The 17,544-nt window shown below is 38.3% G+C and overlaps 1 protein-coding gene across 3 annotated transcripts in view; it reads right to left on the bottom strand.

Annotated features, from left to right (window-relative positions):
* The window catches only part of SLC2A13 (solute carrier family 2 member 13), a 142,704-nt gene that overhangs the window by 73,342 nt on the left and 51,818 nt on the right, over nt 1-17,544 (bottom strand). For all 3 annotated transcript variants that reach the window (XM_059847328.1, XM_059847327.1, XM_059847326.1), the window contains exon 4: nt 4,133-4,241. In XM_059847328.1, the coding sequence (XP_059703311.1) occupies nt 4,133-4,241 (109 nt within the window). The remainder of the gene's footprint in view (nt 1-4,132; nt 4,242-17,544) is intronic.

A 17,544-nucleotide genomic window follows, 5' to 3' on the forward strand; every position in this document is an offset into this window, starting at 1 on the left:
ACCTCAAGAGAGCTCCAACTACACATGGACTTCATTGCTCTCAATGGCTTCACTACTGATATCCAGTTTTTAACCAGAAAATTTATACCAGATTACTGAATTATTAAGCATGGAAGCTCTAGATTTTTATTGTTATCTCCCTGTGTTTCTTGCAGGTAATTTTTGGGTTTTAGCATCTCTTCTTCTATGGGTACACTCAGTGACTATTTCTAGAGCTCTAACACCCATAATATTTGATTCAAGCTTTTCTTTTCTAAAATTGATGAATTACTCAGTAAAGCATTTATTGGGCAAGTATCATTCTTGATACTTAAATTAAATCATTCTACAATTGTGTTATTTTTTATGTTTTCATGGCTCTTTGTGATTTGATGATGGGGGTTTAAATGAGCTCTTCAGAAACACAGACATTCACTTTGATACCTCACTTTTCTTACAGTAAAATACAAGATTAAACAATTTATTTTATAGCAGAAAGAGCAGAAACTCTCAAGCCAGAAAATTAGAACAAGCCAGAGCCTGTCATGGATGCTGCCCTGTTGACTGGTCAGAGGGCAACCAGAAGCTAAATTCTCTGCTACAAAGTCAGGCAATGTGGTACTCACATATCCCCTGAACAGAGAGAGACAGAGCTGTCCCAGGAAAATCCTGGGAAGCTGTGAGGAGCTGTAGGAAACTTAAAGAGAAGAATTCAAACAATGGTTATCTCTCTTTCTGTAACCGTGGTTTGTAGATATGATTCTCCAGTGTTCTATTCACAGTTCACCAATAGTGTGTGAGAAGATTCCTAAAAGCCAATCAGGTCTTAAGTCCACCATTGTTTCTATAAGAACTATGACTTCTAATAATAAAGTGGTTTTTTCATGCCTTTTGATGCTGGAGTGTCTGTATCACCTGTTCTGTCCCCAGTATCCCTTCGGTGATAAGGCAACTGCAAGTTGGGGTCATCAGCCTCTTCTTCTGTGGCCTCAAAAGGGCCAACAAACCAGGATTTACAGTAGCACCAAAGGTACAGTGAACATCCACTGTCAAAATACCTGCCATGTCTGTTCTTGAGAAACCACTGAAGGAAAGCCCACACAATACTAGACCCTCCAACCATAACCAATGCCTGCTTTCATGCTGCAAGAGAACAGCAATCCCAGAATGACACAACTAAACATTATGAAGAGAAAACTAGTGCTTAGAGAGTTAATACAATCTGACAGCTCCTTAAGGTACCAACTAATTACAGCATTAAAAGGCATTTACCAATTTTTATGTAAGCAAGCCATCAACACACAGCTGCTTACTTGTATTTGAAAAATGTCCTTTCACAGGAGCATGTTTGTCTTGCATATCTGATAACTAAAAATTTAGTCATAATGGAATATTAAAAGAGACTGGATATTGCAAATGGTTGGCAATCCAGTTCTTTAACAACAGTGCCTTCATGTGTTTATTATAGGCATTTTATTATTTTAAAGCTAAGATTCAACCACGTTTTATAGTTGTAATTCTGTCCTCCTACACATCCACAAGTAAATTAGGTCAATTCCAAACTATTTGTAAAACCTCCTACACAGAAAGCAGTTTGAGATTTTAAAACATAGTAAGTTTAAAATAAACAAAGTCAACCTACCAGTGTCATAAGCCTTGTGAACTGTCAATTTTTTGTTCTAGCCTAATAGGGCATCTCAAAGTATTATGAACCAAACTGTGAGAATGACTGTCCTTGGCCAGAGACTGCATGCACACCACATTTCATAACATTTTAATAATTTTTATTATGTAAGTTTCCCTAATTAACTTCCAAATGTATTTCTGCATTTGGCATCTGTAACATCCTGTGGCAATGAGTTCCAATATGTAATTATGTGTTGCATGAAAAAATGCTTATTTTAAACCTACTGCTGGGTAAGAGCTAGGAGTCACCAAAAATGTGTTAGAAGAAATGATGAATAATCATGCTCTCCCCATCCTCTCCATAACATTAGTAGCTTTATATACCTCTTGTATTCCTTCTGACCTCATTTCTTTTCCAAGCTGCAGAGTTCTAATCATCCTGTTCAAACACAGGTATCTCTTTCCCCACACATAACCTGGTTTGCTCTTATTAAAAGAAAGGACATCTGCAACTGTTCCTACTATTCCAGATGGGCCATGGATGTCATCATGATGTTTGTATAGAACAATAATGCAATTGCAAGCCCTTTTTTTTGAGTAGTAACAATTTAGACTGCCATGCATGTTAGTTACCCAGTTCCCTCCTGCAGGCATTACTGAATAACATTGTATTTAATGCACTTGCCATTCCACTAATTTGCTATCTTGCATTATCTTCCCACAACTGTTCATGTTCACAGATTTGGGGGATCTTTATATTGTGAATGCTGTATGAATATAAGCTGCTACTCTGTTGTTTAGCTGCTTTCACAGATTTATTAAAGCAGCAAAGATCTTCATATAGATCACTGTAGGAGTCTGTTCTTGGTTTGTGATAACTGATCTTCTATTCTCATCCTTTTTTCTCCTATCTTAAATAGTTATTTACATGACAGGACTTCTCATTTTTATGACTATATGATTTCTTCAAGAAACTTTGGCTGCAGCTGTCATGGTTGCTTAAGATGGTTAATTCATGAGGGATTTACAATTCTAACACAACCATGGACTCACATCTAAGCAAGCTATAATATGTCTACAACAATCATGTTGGCTCTTCTTTGTTGTTTTATGTTTTATGTGTACAGGTTCATTTTTCATATTTATTAACATACATCTTATTTGATTCTATGAAGTTTTAATTAATTTTTATAGAGACCAAAATAAAACTTTCTGGGCTGTAGCTTCATGTAAATTATGCTACATTTCCAAATTCAGTGATTATGAATGCAAATTACTTGAGACCTGTTGAGTGTACCCTGATTAATTTGTTATTTTTTAATCAGCTTGCTCTAGATGTTTTCCCCTAATACTTGAGGGTCAAGCAGACCACCTGAGACATGTTAAGTAGGCACTAGTGCAAAAAGCTTCATATACCCTCTATAATTAACACAAATGCAAAAAGTGTCTTTGTGAGATTTGGTGCTAAACACTTCTCTTCTGCTAGTGTACTCCCAGTGTCTTGATCCTTTCTGGGCCTGGAGATTGTTAGGTTTCTTGCTTCTGATGTGTCTGAAAAATTTATCAAAGCTCTTTCTGTGCCTTTCTTCTGGCTTTCACACATAACTTACCAGTTTTGTGTCCAAGTGTTTCCCATACTGGCTTACAATTCCTACTTTATGAAGTCTTTCTATACCTGTTAGAGATTTCCCTCCTGTGTAGTTTAATAATACTTAGTCTGGGGCATTTTTCTTCCAGTATGACAGATGGCAGTGTTTACTCTAACATTTAATATGGTAACTCTTGATACCACTAAAAGCCTTATCCTTTAAGCTGTTTCTTTTAACAATTTCCTAACATGCATGCTCCCTTAGGCATAGTTTTCTCTTTAAAATGTTATGGCAACATATTTTATACTTGCTCTTAAAACAATATGGCAACCTTATTCATTATGATTAGTCATGGAGGGCGGCCCAACAATAATTTCATGTTAAACAAGGTCTTGCACATTGCACATTTGTCAAGAGCTACTCCTGTTATGAGCTGACAGCTCGTAAGAAAACCCAATAAATTATTCTTCACTTCCACATTTACTAAGTCTCCATACACATAACAAAACCATGTAAAAGTAGGAAATGTTTCTTCCTTCAGCATCCTTTACCACTTCACAGTAATGTTCCACCTCATTAACACGGTTAATCTAACCCTCACCTTACTGTGATCTATTTGCACACACATTCAAACCATAAATGTGCTTTCTTGTCCAGACATACACAGCCTTGACCATAAACCCTACCACAATAATGCATCTCCCAGAATACAGTTTGTATTCTCATGTCTATAAAAATGTTTACCCCTCTATCAACACCCTCTTGTACCAATTTACTGTGTTGCCAAATATGTCAACATCTGGATTTCAAACCAGCATTCCAGCTCACACTCCATTTTTCACCTTTCAGAATTCTTCCAGAAGACCATCCATAACTGCTAATGGTCTCACTGATTTTTTTCCAATTCTTATAAAAAGAAGCAATTGGGAAATACATACATGACGGTGTTAATCCCTGACAGTTGTTGAAACATCTGCAGACCACAACCCACAATTAAGGCTCTTCGAGTTGGAGGGTATGTTAGCATTCTGCAGATCACAGGTCCAGCTTAAAAAAAAAACAAGACAACAACAAAAGAATACATAATAGTTCTTAAGTGATTGCTATCAAGACAATGTTGCCAGGCATAGCAGACTTTGCACCTTAGTTTCAAGCAAACTTGTAATATTTCAATTATTTTTGAACAATATGATCATTTCAGTTCTGTTTTTCTGCACTGTACTACAAAGAGTATCATCAAGAAGCCCAAGCAAAAAATGAAACCACTTTTGTAGAGTGTCTACTACTGGTGTGAAATATACAGCTCTCCTTCTGTCACACTGAGAGATCACACATTGGCTGCACCTGAAGGTACTCAAAAGTTACCACAAAGTATCACTCTTGTTTCCTTTCTAAAAGCTTCCATTTTTATTGAGAGGTTATTTCAGAAATGCCACTACTCAGGTCTAGATATTGGAGATGACATGTTCTCCTTAGTCCCCAAAAGACCCAATTTCCACAGACCAGTTGCAGGTGTGGGTACTTTGAAAGTACTGGATAGATTTATTCTGCACAGCTCGAAGGCCAGCAGAGGGAGCAGAAATTAATTACATTTATTCTATACCTTTGGTAGCAATGGCATGAGGCTGAATTTAAGATTCAATGAAGAAAAAAAAACCACAAAAATTTCTGGCTAACAGAGAAAGCTCTATAACTTTAAAAGTATCCTATTAAAAAAAAATATACAGAAAGCTAATAGGCTTTGGAGATAATAGGCAAAAATTTAAATTTCCTGACCACAGTATTGACTTGAACTTCTCTCTGCCCAGAGTAATGCTTTCAGTGCTTTTTCACTAGTAAAGTCTGGTGAAAAATTCTATGTTTTATACATCTTGTCACAACTAGTATACTTACTCAGAACATCTAATCACAATATGAATAAGTCAAAATAGCTGCCATCAAAGAAAAATAAAAAAAAGAGAGGTGAAGGGGATCTACATTTTTATATTTTCAGTGCTTTCTGAGCATAGAGAAAATGTCAGAAGTCTTGATTTAGTAAAAAACCCTATATGAGTCTGTTAGTGAAGAACAATTTACATGCAGAATTTCAGCTTCAGAAAGCTGGCAAGCTATGAAGAGTTTCAAGAGTTGGACTCAAGAAGAGGGTTTAGATTACATTTCCTTCATTAAAAGATAATCAGACCTGCCTAAGAAAAACTTATTTTCATTTAAAATCATGGTATTTCCAATTCATAACTTAATTGTATCATCATTTAACTTTGCTCCTTTAATAGCAGAATACAGCCTGACAAATTTTCTAGCTGGTTTTCAAGCAACACTAACATTCAGACAGTACACAGTCCCACATGTCCTGCCATTTAGCCACACCATCACCTCAAAAAGTCTCCAAGTAAAACCAAGTGACAGATTTAGTCAATCCATAGACCTCATAAGACATTCTCAGGCAAGACACATGACATCACTGGGCTGACAAGGATTCCATACTCAAAGTGGCATTTCCTCAGTGGAAAAGCACCAAAGCCAGCTGCTAGCAAGGAGTAGTCCAGAGCTCAAATTTCAGAAAGAAAAAAGATTTACTAATACATGTACCCATGAAATTTAACTCACAAACAACAGCCCTAAGGCTCTCAGACCCTGTGTCACACGTGAGCATTTTTAAGTCTTGGGACTTAAAAATCTTGTCTGGCAACTGATTCTGCAGCATCTCTTGGAAACCCAGGCTGCTGAATGCTTTCATTCTTCATAAACTCTGCATAAGGTCCTTAACTGAGTTCAAAATGTATCTTTATTTTCAAGGGACATTTTAGACAACCTAGATCTTCAAGGCCACCATCAATGATCCTGCTCATTGAATCAGCTGGAACTCTACAGCAGGGACTGTTAGGAAAGGAGGCACAAATGTCCTGAGGAACTGATGCAAGATTTTTAATAATTCCTGAATCACTCAACTATTTGATAGATGTTTATAAAACTTCATTCACAATACAGCATTGTGCAAAACAATTGGGAAGAAGGCACTAAAATGAATAGTGAGAAATTAAAGCAGCTGCTCTCAGACAATGGTTTGCAACTCAGAGGGAGTTGGGAACTCTCAACAAAGCTCCATCACACAAATCTGTTTGTGCATCTGAAGTGCAGCCCTGCAGAAATGCTGAGACCATATTGTGAAATTTAGACCCTTATGTCAGAACTTTACATTTAAGACCTTTAGAACATCCAGTCAAGCTAAAGTACTTGAAAAGTAAGTACTTGAAAATTTTCAGACTTCTGAATAATTTTATCAGAAAAACTATGCTAAAAATTATCATACTCAACTCAGTGTTTAAAAAGTTTTGCTCCAAACATGTACCATGGCAACCACCACATGCCAACAGGCATACACAAAATTAAAGGATTTTTCCTTCATAAAATTCACAGCATTCAGGTTTACAAACCAATAAATGGAATGAAAGAAATAAAGAAACTGCTAATCTCTGCATTAAAGGAGCTTTACAAACTCAACTAAAAAACCCAAAGGACTTTGACTGTGAGGTAACTGATCTTATAACAGCAAATGAGTGTGAAACTTTTTATTAAAACACCATCTAGCTCTGAAACTAGCTATACTATATTTGCATTTTCTTAGCAGCACTCCTTCCACCCATACTGCTGAGTTCATATGTTACCATGTTCTTAAAAATAAACAACTCCAGGCATAATACAAATTTTAAGAACAGAAAATGGGTTTAAACTAAAAAATTAAAACCAAAAAATATTTCAGAATTAAATACACTTTTCTTCTGAAAATAAGTCTTCTGAAAACTTAAATGGCACTTCAGTAGTTTATGATAACCCTTAAATATGCTGTCAGTTATGACAACAGATTAAAATACCACTAAACAATAAAATCATTCCACCTTTAAAGAATGGAACAGCTTAACTTCCCATAGAACTAGAAGGAAATAGATGATTTAAACATATGCCACAGAAAAAAAATATTTGGCAATTTTTACAAAGGACAAAATAGGTATTTGTCTCCAAAAAGTCAATGTTTTTGTTAGTGATACTTCTGCCTTAATTGTTGAGGTTTTCTTTTCATCTAAGATATTTAGACATATTCCTGCATCAGAATCACTTCATTTGAACTTGAGGAAACACCAAGATGCTTGTTTTCCTTCTTCAATTCTGTGAATAAAAATGAAGTCAGAATGATGAGACCTCCTAATGCCTTGATGAATTTAATGAGAATAGATCTGGCTGGACTTTTTGTGCTGTTGTTTCTGATAATTACTTTAACTGAAGTAAAACTCTTTAACACATAATATTTACAAGGTTCAAAACATGCTACAGTAAAGGGCAGCTGGAGCTTCCTCTATGCAAAACAACAACATGAGATAAAGAGCAATGGAAAAACAAGGATACTGCTGAAGGTGACACTACTTGAAGTGGTGATACACAAAGTGGACTGCTGGGATCCAAGTAGATATTTCATAGCACAATCTGTCTACCAAAATAGAATTCATCCTTATAAGCAAAAGCAAAAATAGAATTGGGAAGTTTAGCTTCACATCCAAAAAAAAACTTATTAGCTGACGCAGAGCCAAACAGGGAAGGAGAAGCTGTTCTTGTCAAAACATTACTTCTGAAAGTGAGTGATACTCCAAACATTATATTTTATGACTGGTTATCTGAAACTTTTAATGGCAGCTTCCTATATTTTAGCAGTAATCTTTGTTACTAGGCATAACCCACAAGTTAGACTTGGAAATTATGAATCACCTGGTAAGGCATTTTTATTTTCATCTGTATGAGCAAAATGGATTCTATGGCAATCATAGGAGCTGGGGTATGATCCACAGCCAACTAAAAGATGAAATGATTTTCAAAGGCAACACAACAAAAACCCCAGTTCTAAAATGAGCTTGTGTAATGGAAGCTAAAAAGTAGAAAAATTAGTATTAATGAAGTCTTCATATCTCCTTCTGAAAACGAACTGCATTCACTTCCAGGAAAAAAGAAATTATAGTGTAGACATAAAGCCAACCTAAAAATCCCACAGCAAAGGCAGGCAGACATCTGGTGCCTGGAAACCTTGTGATTCCCCATCCCTCAAATTATTAGTAGAATAACTGGACAGATTTCTCAGCCAGGAATCTATGGTTAGAGACTGGGCCCTGCCAAAGTCATTTGCAGGTTCAAACATTCTTCTGCCAGCTCATCTAGGTAACAGCTTGTAGCAGCAGCTTAAAACCTTATAGGGCTCCTGCCAGCATTTTGTACTCTTTGCATTTCCAAAAAAGGCAGGTTTAGCCAAGCAACAACACAGCCACTCATCAGTTTAGCATCAATTGAGCTAAAGAGTCAGATTAGTTTTCTGGATCTTTCTTGTTCAAATGCCCTCTCTTCCACTCAGATAAATTTTCAAGGAACTGGTCTACAGCAGGGACCAAAAAAAGAAACTTTGGGCTGGTGATCTCCATAACAGAGGACAAATGTGGGAATTATTCCTGGATTTCTCCTTCTTACAAAATAACAGCTTCCAGTCCAGCCTTCTCTGCATCATCTGCAGAACCCTCCTGCAGAATCTCCCTTCACCTAAGACTCCTACTCTAAAGCACTTACAGCTAGGTATTATTTCCTGAGTAAGAATAATATACTAAAACAGGCACCCTTTTCCTCCCCTTGCCTATTACATGACTATTTCCTAGAAGTATCAACTTCATTAATTTTTCCTTTCTGTAAAATTTAACAGATCAAAAGAAAATAGAATTAGCTTTAAGATCAAAACTGCATTAATTATCCTGTGAAGATACAAATCAATTTTACTTTTTTTTTTTTTTTCCAGCACAGATCCCCATCAGCCAAGAAGGATAAAGACTGTCAGCTTGCCCAACAGCTGAGTCTTAGCATTTTTTAGCATTTTTCAGCTTTCCACAACTAAACCATCCAATGGTATGCCTACAGACTGGAGGAAGTACTCATTGGGTCCTGCCAAGAAGGACCTAGGGATTCTCCTGGATGAAAAGCTGAGAAGTGACCTGGCAACATGTGCACACAGCCCAGAGAGCCAAAGGGGTCCTGGGCTGCATCCAGAGCAGCATGAGCAGCAGGGTGAGGGAGGGGATTCTGCCTTCTACTCTACCCTCATGAGACCCACCTGGAGTGCTGTGTCGACAAGGCAAACACTGAAGCACAGCAGGTCCAAAGCAGCAGGAGGAGGAGGGCACAAAGATGACCAGAGAGCTCGAGCACCTCTCCTACAAAGACATGCTAAGAGAGACAGGCTTGTTCAGCCTAGAGAAAAACAGCTCTGGGGAGAGGTTATTGCAACCTTTTAGTACCTAAAAACTTACAAAAAAAGAGAGAGAGAGATTCTTTGCATGAGCAGATAGCAATAGGACTAAAAGGAAAAGTTTTAAACTAAAAGGGGAGAGATTTAGATGAGATATTAGGAAGAAATATTTTACTGTGAGGGTGGTGAGACACTGGAATGGGGTTGCCCAGAGAAGCTGTGGATGTCCCATTCCTGGAAATGTGCAAGACCAGGTTGGATGGGGCTTTGAGCAAACTGGTCTTATGGAAGATTCCCTGCCCATGCCAGAGGGGTTGGGACTAAATGATATTTCAAGTCCCTTCCACTTCAAATCATTCTGTAATTCTATTCTAACCAGATAACCTGGTCAAAAAGCAGACAAAAGGTAATGAGACATAACCACCTGGATTCTAGAGAATTAGGTTGTGCAAGGAGGTTTTCCATGCCTAGATGAACTGGAAGGGCTTTTTTTGTTTGCTCAGGAAACCTGTATTTCAAATAAATGGTCTCTCCAAATGATCTTTTTAATCTGCACATTGTGAAAAGAAACCCTAATATAGATTTTTTTTGTTTTGACAGCAAGTTGAGTTGGTCTTTGGGAGTTCTGAAAATAAAGACATTTTCTTTTATCTGTAAAAGGAAAAAATCTTTTCTTTGATACCACATTCTTTGATATAAAGCTTTGGTGATGGAAAATCTATATGACTGAGTACTTGCACAAAGGCAGCAGCAATTAATAACACCTCTGAATAGAACAAGAAGCAGTGGCAAGTAGGGAAGCAAAAAAAAAAAAAAAAAAAGGACTTCATTTTGGCTCTGTATGACTTGTTCTCTATAGAAAACAGAATCTGCTGTAATGAAGTCCTTTTAAACTAGAGAAACCACAACAACATAGACAACAAAGAGTGGTCATTTTCGTGATGCCAGAGAGAGCTGAGAGAAGTGGCCTCAATGACCAACAAGAATCTGCACTGGGGAAAAGGGACCCCACTGTGATACTGTCAGACCTGTGGAGTGGGAGAATGAGCAAGGGGGAGGTGCTCCTTTGACATGAAAACTGGGCTGGGAGCAGAGAAAAGCAAGGATCACATTTGATTTATTTCTGGCTGTGGAAAATACCTCAGAAATAAGGCAGCAGATACTAAGGCAGACTTGTGCATACCTACAGCCTGCAAATCAGCATTTCTTTTTTAGGGTCTGCTCCAGAACTCCTGCCTTACATAGGGAACAGTTATGTGACCCTCACTTGGAGCTGCAGAAAGCAGAGGAGGAAAGAGAAGATGATGTAGGAGCATTACGCAGGCACCAACCAAAATAAGCCAAGTGCTGTAACAGCCTGCAGAGCTTCCCACCCCCCTCTCCCATCAAGTAGTGAAGTGCAGGGCAGAGCATTCAGCAATCTGGAAGTAGAAGGCTTTTTTTCTTTCATTTAAAGGTGAGGAAAGAGACTTAACAAAGAACTGCAGTCAGGGGTGTGTGTTGCTGTTCCTTTTCAATTAAAAGAGCACTAAAAAAGCTGATGACTCAAGAGTTCCCTCCTAGCCAGTAGTCTACTCTCAAGCTGATCTTCCCAGCTGTTACTGTATTAACACCTATAATAGATATTGTATTTTATTTTCTGGACAACACACTTCAAGCCTTACATTTTTTGCAATTTGTTTCTGCCAAAAATCATGGGTTAGTGATATTATTTTGCCCCTTCTATCCCTTGTTTCTAAATGAAATATCTTTATTTCTGCCCGAAGCCAGCAGTTTAACAGTAAAAACAGATTCATACTTCTTGCCCTTCATGAGAATGAGACTCAGAAACCCATTCCCAGGAGGGAAAGGGGAAAAAAGCAAAGTTTAATAGAACTGAGAAAGGAGCCTGGAGGGAAATGAAAGTCTCCACGGGAATTTATGAATATAATCAGTTGTCCACTCTAATATTTTGCTTTATTAATAGCATCTTTAGCTTAGACCATCTCCTTTAAAATGTTTAAAAACCCAATTTATCTAGGGGTCTAAAAAAATCCTGTCACTTTTTAAAAATCAGATGCTGTTATCATAAGAGCTTCATTAAACATAAAAGGAAAAAAGTTAAAATAGTGATGAGATCCACATTTAAACAGCTTATAAAAACCTGCTTTCAAACCAATGTAATTTTAGCACAGCTCAGCTAAATTCCAAAACCTAGTGAAAAGAAAAACCAAAAGATCACTGTAGGTTAAAGCTAAATGTTATAACTTTGGCTTCCTAAGAACAGGACATCACCATCAGTGGATATGCAGCTGACAGACAGCACAGCAAAACGGTGTGTAGCTGAAAATAGTATGTCTTAAGAAACTGCTTCAACTTTCTTATTTTAAGGAAAGCATTTGAACTTGAGCACAAAGCTGAGTTTCACTGAAGACAGAATGACAGATACACACCTAAATATTTCACCAAATTGCAGCCTAAGATCACACCTTACCTCAAGGTACCAGCTTATTTATTACATTTTAGTGCTAACCATCTCCTACCAGAAACACCAAGGGCTCTAAGGCAACCATTACCACTCAAGAACACCACGTTTTTCATCACAGAGGGCCAATCACATCCTGGGAGGAGGAGCAGGAGCATTGTCAGCATGTCAAGGAAACATTTTTTCCTCTCTACCCTGTAGCTGCAAGCCCTGCAGAAGAAACAGCACATCCCAGTGCTGCCTGAGCCTGGAGCAGAACCACCAAGGTGGCTGGGCTGGAGCACAGGACATACAAGCAGATGCTGAATCAGTTGGGATTGTTCCACTTTGAAAGAGAAGGTAAAGGGAAAAGGTTCTGCTGTCTACAGAGACCTAGCAGAGGGGCAAGGAGAAAACAGACCCAGGCTCCTCAGAGGAGTGCAAGGGTAAGACAAAAGGCAACAGGTAAGTTGTGATGCAGAAAATTTGGACCACGTGTGAAGTCTGTTTATTTTGTAAGATGGAAATGAAAAAACACAGAAAGCAAGATGCAAACAGGTCATGGTCAAAAACTTCACTGATAAAGTTCCTGCACAACCTGCTCTAATTTATTCTGTTTTGAATAGGGATGGGATTAGAGAACTTTCAGAGGTCATCCACAAGATTTTTACATGAAACATACAGCATTCCTAAGATCTGGGATAGTACTAGTTATTACAACCAGTACTAATGAAAAAGTAAGTGTGGCACTTTTCATGGTTATCTTAAACAACAGTGATGGAAAAACATCATTACATACAAATCCTGTAAAACTCAGTCCTCTCTGTACTGCCAGCAGCAGATGTTTTGCAATTTCAGTACTAGGCTTCATTAATCAAGAACCTGTCAGTCACACTTGACTGACAGCTTTTACCCTGAATTTATAACCTCTGCAGAAGATACAGATCAATATTGAACACAGCAGGTGTAGAATACTAAACCAACAACTTCCATAACTGGTATGAAATACAACAAAGAAATAAGGAAAGCTTATTTCATTTTTTCAATATACAAAAGGGGCTTATGAGGTAGATGGGGGGAGACACTGTACCAGGACCTGCAGTGAAAGGAAAGAGGTGATGGTTTTAAACTACAAGAGGGTAAATTCTACTGGATATAAAAAATAAATTGTTTGCTCTTAGGGTTGCCCAGAAAAGCTGTGGATAATCCATCCCTGGAAGTGTTCAAGGATAGGCTGGATGTGGTGTCTAGTGGAAGGTGTCCTTGCCTATAGCAGGGGTTTGGAACTCGACCATCTCTGAAGGTCCCTTCTCACCCAAACCATTCTATGACTGTTAAGTGCTGTACCAAGGGAGCTCTGGTCCCCTTTGCTTTCTCACACTCATCTCAAAATGAGGAATATGGTAGAGATAGAGAAAGATCATTAATAAATATTCATAATGGACAGTTCAAGGTGTCTCACATACTGTGGAATAAATCTGCAAGCAATCTTCATGTGAGGCAAATAGTCTTACATGAAGCAGAAAGCTTTCTTACCATTTTCAGCATGATGAAGACAGAATGGCATTGTGTAAATGCCATCTTTATTAGCAGCTTCCTTACAAGTTTAAAATATTTTAAAAGGCAATTCTTTAAAAAGCTGCTGGAAGTCCAGCAGAGTGTAAAATAATCCTCAATCTATTTCCCCAGTTTAATATGCACTACAAGGTAGACACATGCAGGGCAAAGGCCTTTTCATGGGTTCTCTGCAGCCTCACAGATCTAGCAGATAGAAAGTACAATCAGAAAGGCTGTATTCAATTATTTAGAGACCTGAAACCCATTTTTCAAGAAGATACAGGAATTCTGAGATACTTCCTCGTAATTTCAGTGAAGTAGATTTTTATGCTGCATTTAAACCCTTTCCAAGTTAACCATGCTCTAAAAGAAATGACACTACCTGAAGTCAAACATGGTGCAGACAAACTTCAAACACTCTTGAGTATCCAAGTGGAAGATGTGGTCAGCAACTAGTGGTTGCTAATCAAATAGCATTTCAGTGTCCCAAGAAAAGCTTGGTTTGTCTAAATTTGAAAGAAAAAATACCACTAGCATAGCTGAAATTTCAGACAACCTTTTTGTTTTCAGGGCAAATTGTAGATTTCCCACCCATGATCAGCCATAAAGATTACAGAGAAGAGACAGAATTTTACCCAGGTATGCCTATCCTCTACAATGCACAAGAGCTACTTTTCCAGGATGTTTAACTATTTTCCAGAGGCAAAACACTTGTTATGAAAAACAGATATTTGAAGGATAAGCACTAAAACAAACAGGAAAAAAAAATCAAGTCCTAGGTCCTGTTTAATTAAAAAAAGGAGGGGACAATCACTTAACTTAGATTTTGTCAGGCTTCAAGGACTGATAGATGTAAAAGGGAGAACTGCTTCATATCACCAGGGAGTTACAACAGTCTGGTTGGCATTGGATTGGGTCAGGAAACAATGAAAGTTAATTTTCAGCGTCAGATATAAGAAGCATCTGCATCTTTCCATGGATAGAGAAAATATTTTCATGTTTCTCAGCAAAAGCATCATTGCCTAACTGTGCCTTCTGCCAGCTGCCACCAACCTTTTGAGCAGGCTGAAAGGAAAAAGTCTTGTAACTTGTAAACAAAAACATAGGTAGAGCAAAGCTGGGAAAAAAGCTGTGGAATTCAGGCCACCGATGTTTTAGAGTGGATTTCCACACACCCCCATTCACTGACATTGTATTTGCTGGCTTTCTCTGAGGTGTCACTGAGAGAAATCACCACTGCTGATGATGCAGGTTCTGCTGCTAATCTGAGAAGCTAATTCACTTCCATTCTCCACCTATATACACCTTTATGCACTTTGTACCTACACAGCGAGGTTAAAGACACCAGCAGACAAGCATGGAAGAAGGAAAAAGCAAAATATGTCTGCAGTCATAAATGCATTTCTGCAAGTGTTTTGCCAGAGATAACTACCAGCCAACAATTCCATGCAGTAATCACTGTTCAAGTACCTTAACAGTCATCTAAAGGGAATAGTGGATATTTAAAATCAAATATAGTAAAACTTGCAGAGTAATACTAAGAGACAATTTGTTCTCTGCATCTGACTCACTGAACTACAAGCAAGATACAAGAAAATTTTGGCCATTGCCAAAATGGTAACTTGGAGATGAATTCCACCACAAAGGAAAGTAATTCTCTTAGGGATAGAAAATATTATTAAATCCTCCCATCTTTGGAGAAGTGGGGTAAGAGGAGGATACACATAACCCCTGCACTCAATTATTTTGCAGGTAACAACATGCCTGTATGCTACACAACACAATATATTTTAACACAGAAGATAGTTCACTTGTAAAGAGAATGAATCCCTCTGGGCATTGCACAGTTTGGAAGCAGTATGACCCTGTGCAGCTCAGCAAGTAAGGCAGTGCACTAGCAGGGATCACCTGGTCAAAGCTGTTTGAAGCTGAGGTCCAGAGACATCCATGACATGTCATTTTAGCTTTTATGTCTAAGTAGATTTAGGCCAGTCCTCTAAGCAGAACGTTGCCATGCATGGACTGTTAGAAGCTGCCCTGAGACTCTCACTGATTTCAACCTTCACATCTCCAAAAGAATGCAAGCACATGGAATGAATCCCTGGAGCAGACCTGTGGTTTAACCTGCCCTGGGGGAAGTTACTCCATGGGAACTGACACCACTTTTTGATCTGATCAAAAATGTTGTGGGGAAGGCATTGGGAGATGAGAAGAGATTCACTGCAGAGCTACACTGCTGCCCAGAGCCAAAATGCTAATGCAGAGGCAGTCAATGCATCTTCTACTGATAGCAGCTGGAATGATTCTGTACAAACCACACCAGGAAAAAAGCAATTATAAGCTGCTCATATGAACTATTACATTTTAATTAAAATTAATTTAGAAGAAATATAGGACAAAATTAATTCAGTATTTTGTAACATTAGCACAATGTATTCAATCGTGCAGCAGCTCCCTGGAGGTCTGAGTTTTGGGAGTTTTTTCCTGTCTTTTTATAGTTTCCTCCTCATTAGTTTTGCATGTTCAGGATAAAACCTGAGAGCCACGTCATGTCCTTCATCATTACTGTTGATAGCTTTTGACAAGAAACAGAAGAATACTTTTTTCTGCAGAACAATTTTTTTTTATTTTGCAGAAGAATTGTAAGGCCCTATTCCCCTAACTAGGGCTATACATCTTTTTAAACAAGCCTAGTAAATAGTGATAGAAAAAACTGGGGTTGGGGGAGCAACAGCAGAAAAATAAAGACAAGTTCTGAGAGCTGGTTATGTCCTAGGCCCTCTTCTTTCATCCTTGATTTCCAGGGACAACCAAAATCAATTAGGAGGAAAAAATTTCTAATTTTAGTATAGGTTCCTCAGAAGAGATCTGACAAGGTTCAATAAATTGGCTTTTACTTTTTAAAATCGGTTTAAAGAACTGTTTACCATGTTGCTACTGAAAGCTTTTAGGAAACCAAAAGTATGCTTTCCATTGAAAGAAAAACTCTTTTCCAATGGAAACACATTTAGGTACACGTTATTGTTACAAAGCCAACGGCAGTGTGAACACTGAAGAGATTAGCATATCAATGTTACTGCAACGTGTCTTGATAGTCCTAGCTCCAGGGAAGACAGCTATTTTAGTACATTTCAAATGTGATAGTTTCAGATACAAGCCTTCACATCAAATACAAATTATTCTACTTTCTCCTTCTCAGTGACAATGCCAGATTTTCTTCTGTCAGACCTCCATACACCTTCTGACTATTTAAATGCAGGTCTCAAGGCAGGCATCCCACCCTCACTGTCTCCTGCAGCATCCCAGCTCCATGGCAGCTCACCTGCCCCTTCCCAGCTGCACCCTGCAGAGCACTGGCCATTTCACAGCAGCTCAGGAAGCCTCAGCTCCTGGGCATCCAATGCTTCCCTCACCAGTCAGTGCTTGGAAACACCACAGGAAAGGGGACTCTATTGGCTTTAGATAATGATGACTTCAATTAACAACAACTGACTGAAGATGACAGGCTTTTAAGTTTTTCCACATTGCAAACCATCCTTTGCAGTATTAAGAAAATACCTCAAAACTTCCAAAGAAGCTGAGCAAGAACCAGCACTAAATTGGGACAAAACAAAGCAGGAACTTGTGCTTTCAAGTGATAGTTTTGAAGAAAAATATTTGCTGCTGTCACATGAGAGGGATTACGAGAAAGTGTTTATTTGTGCCACAAAAACACAACTGATTCTCCCACACTGACTCAAAGTATATCAGGGCATTTTCAGCTGCTGCTTCCAGGTGCATTGCATACCTTTGAAGGTGACATGCTGGCTCTTTCACTTCCAGACCAGATGTGGCAGCATCCAGCAGCAGCTGAGGTCACTCTGTGTATGATTGGGGCAGCAGCTGCCAGACGAGGTGATGCAGGTGACACTGAAACCCCTGTGACTGAATGGAGCATTTTGCAGAAACACAACACACTACATTCTACATGTTTAAAATAACATGTGAAAAAGGAAGTGGTCCAATATAACTTGGCTTCCCATGAAAAGTACTGAGGCTAGGCCATAAGTCACCATCCACAATAGACACTGGAAAGATGT

Source organism: Haemorhous mexicanus, chromosome 5, assembly GCF_027477595.1.
Source record: "Haemorhous mexicanus isolate bHaeMex1 chromosome 5, bHaeMex1.pri, whole genome shotgun sequence".
Taxonomy (NCBI): Eukaryota; Metazoa; Chordata; class Aves; order Passeriformes; family Fringillidae; genus Haemorhous; species Haemorhous mexicanus.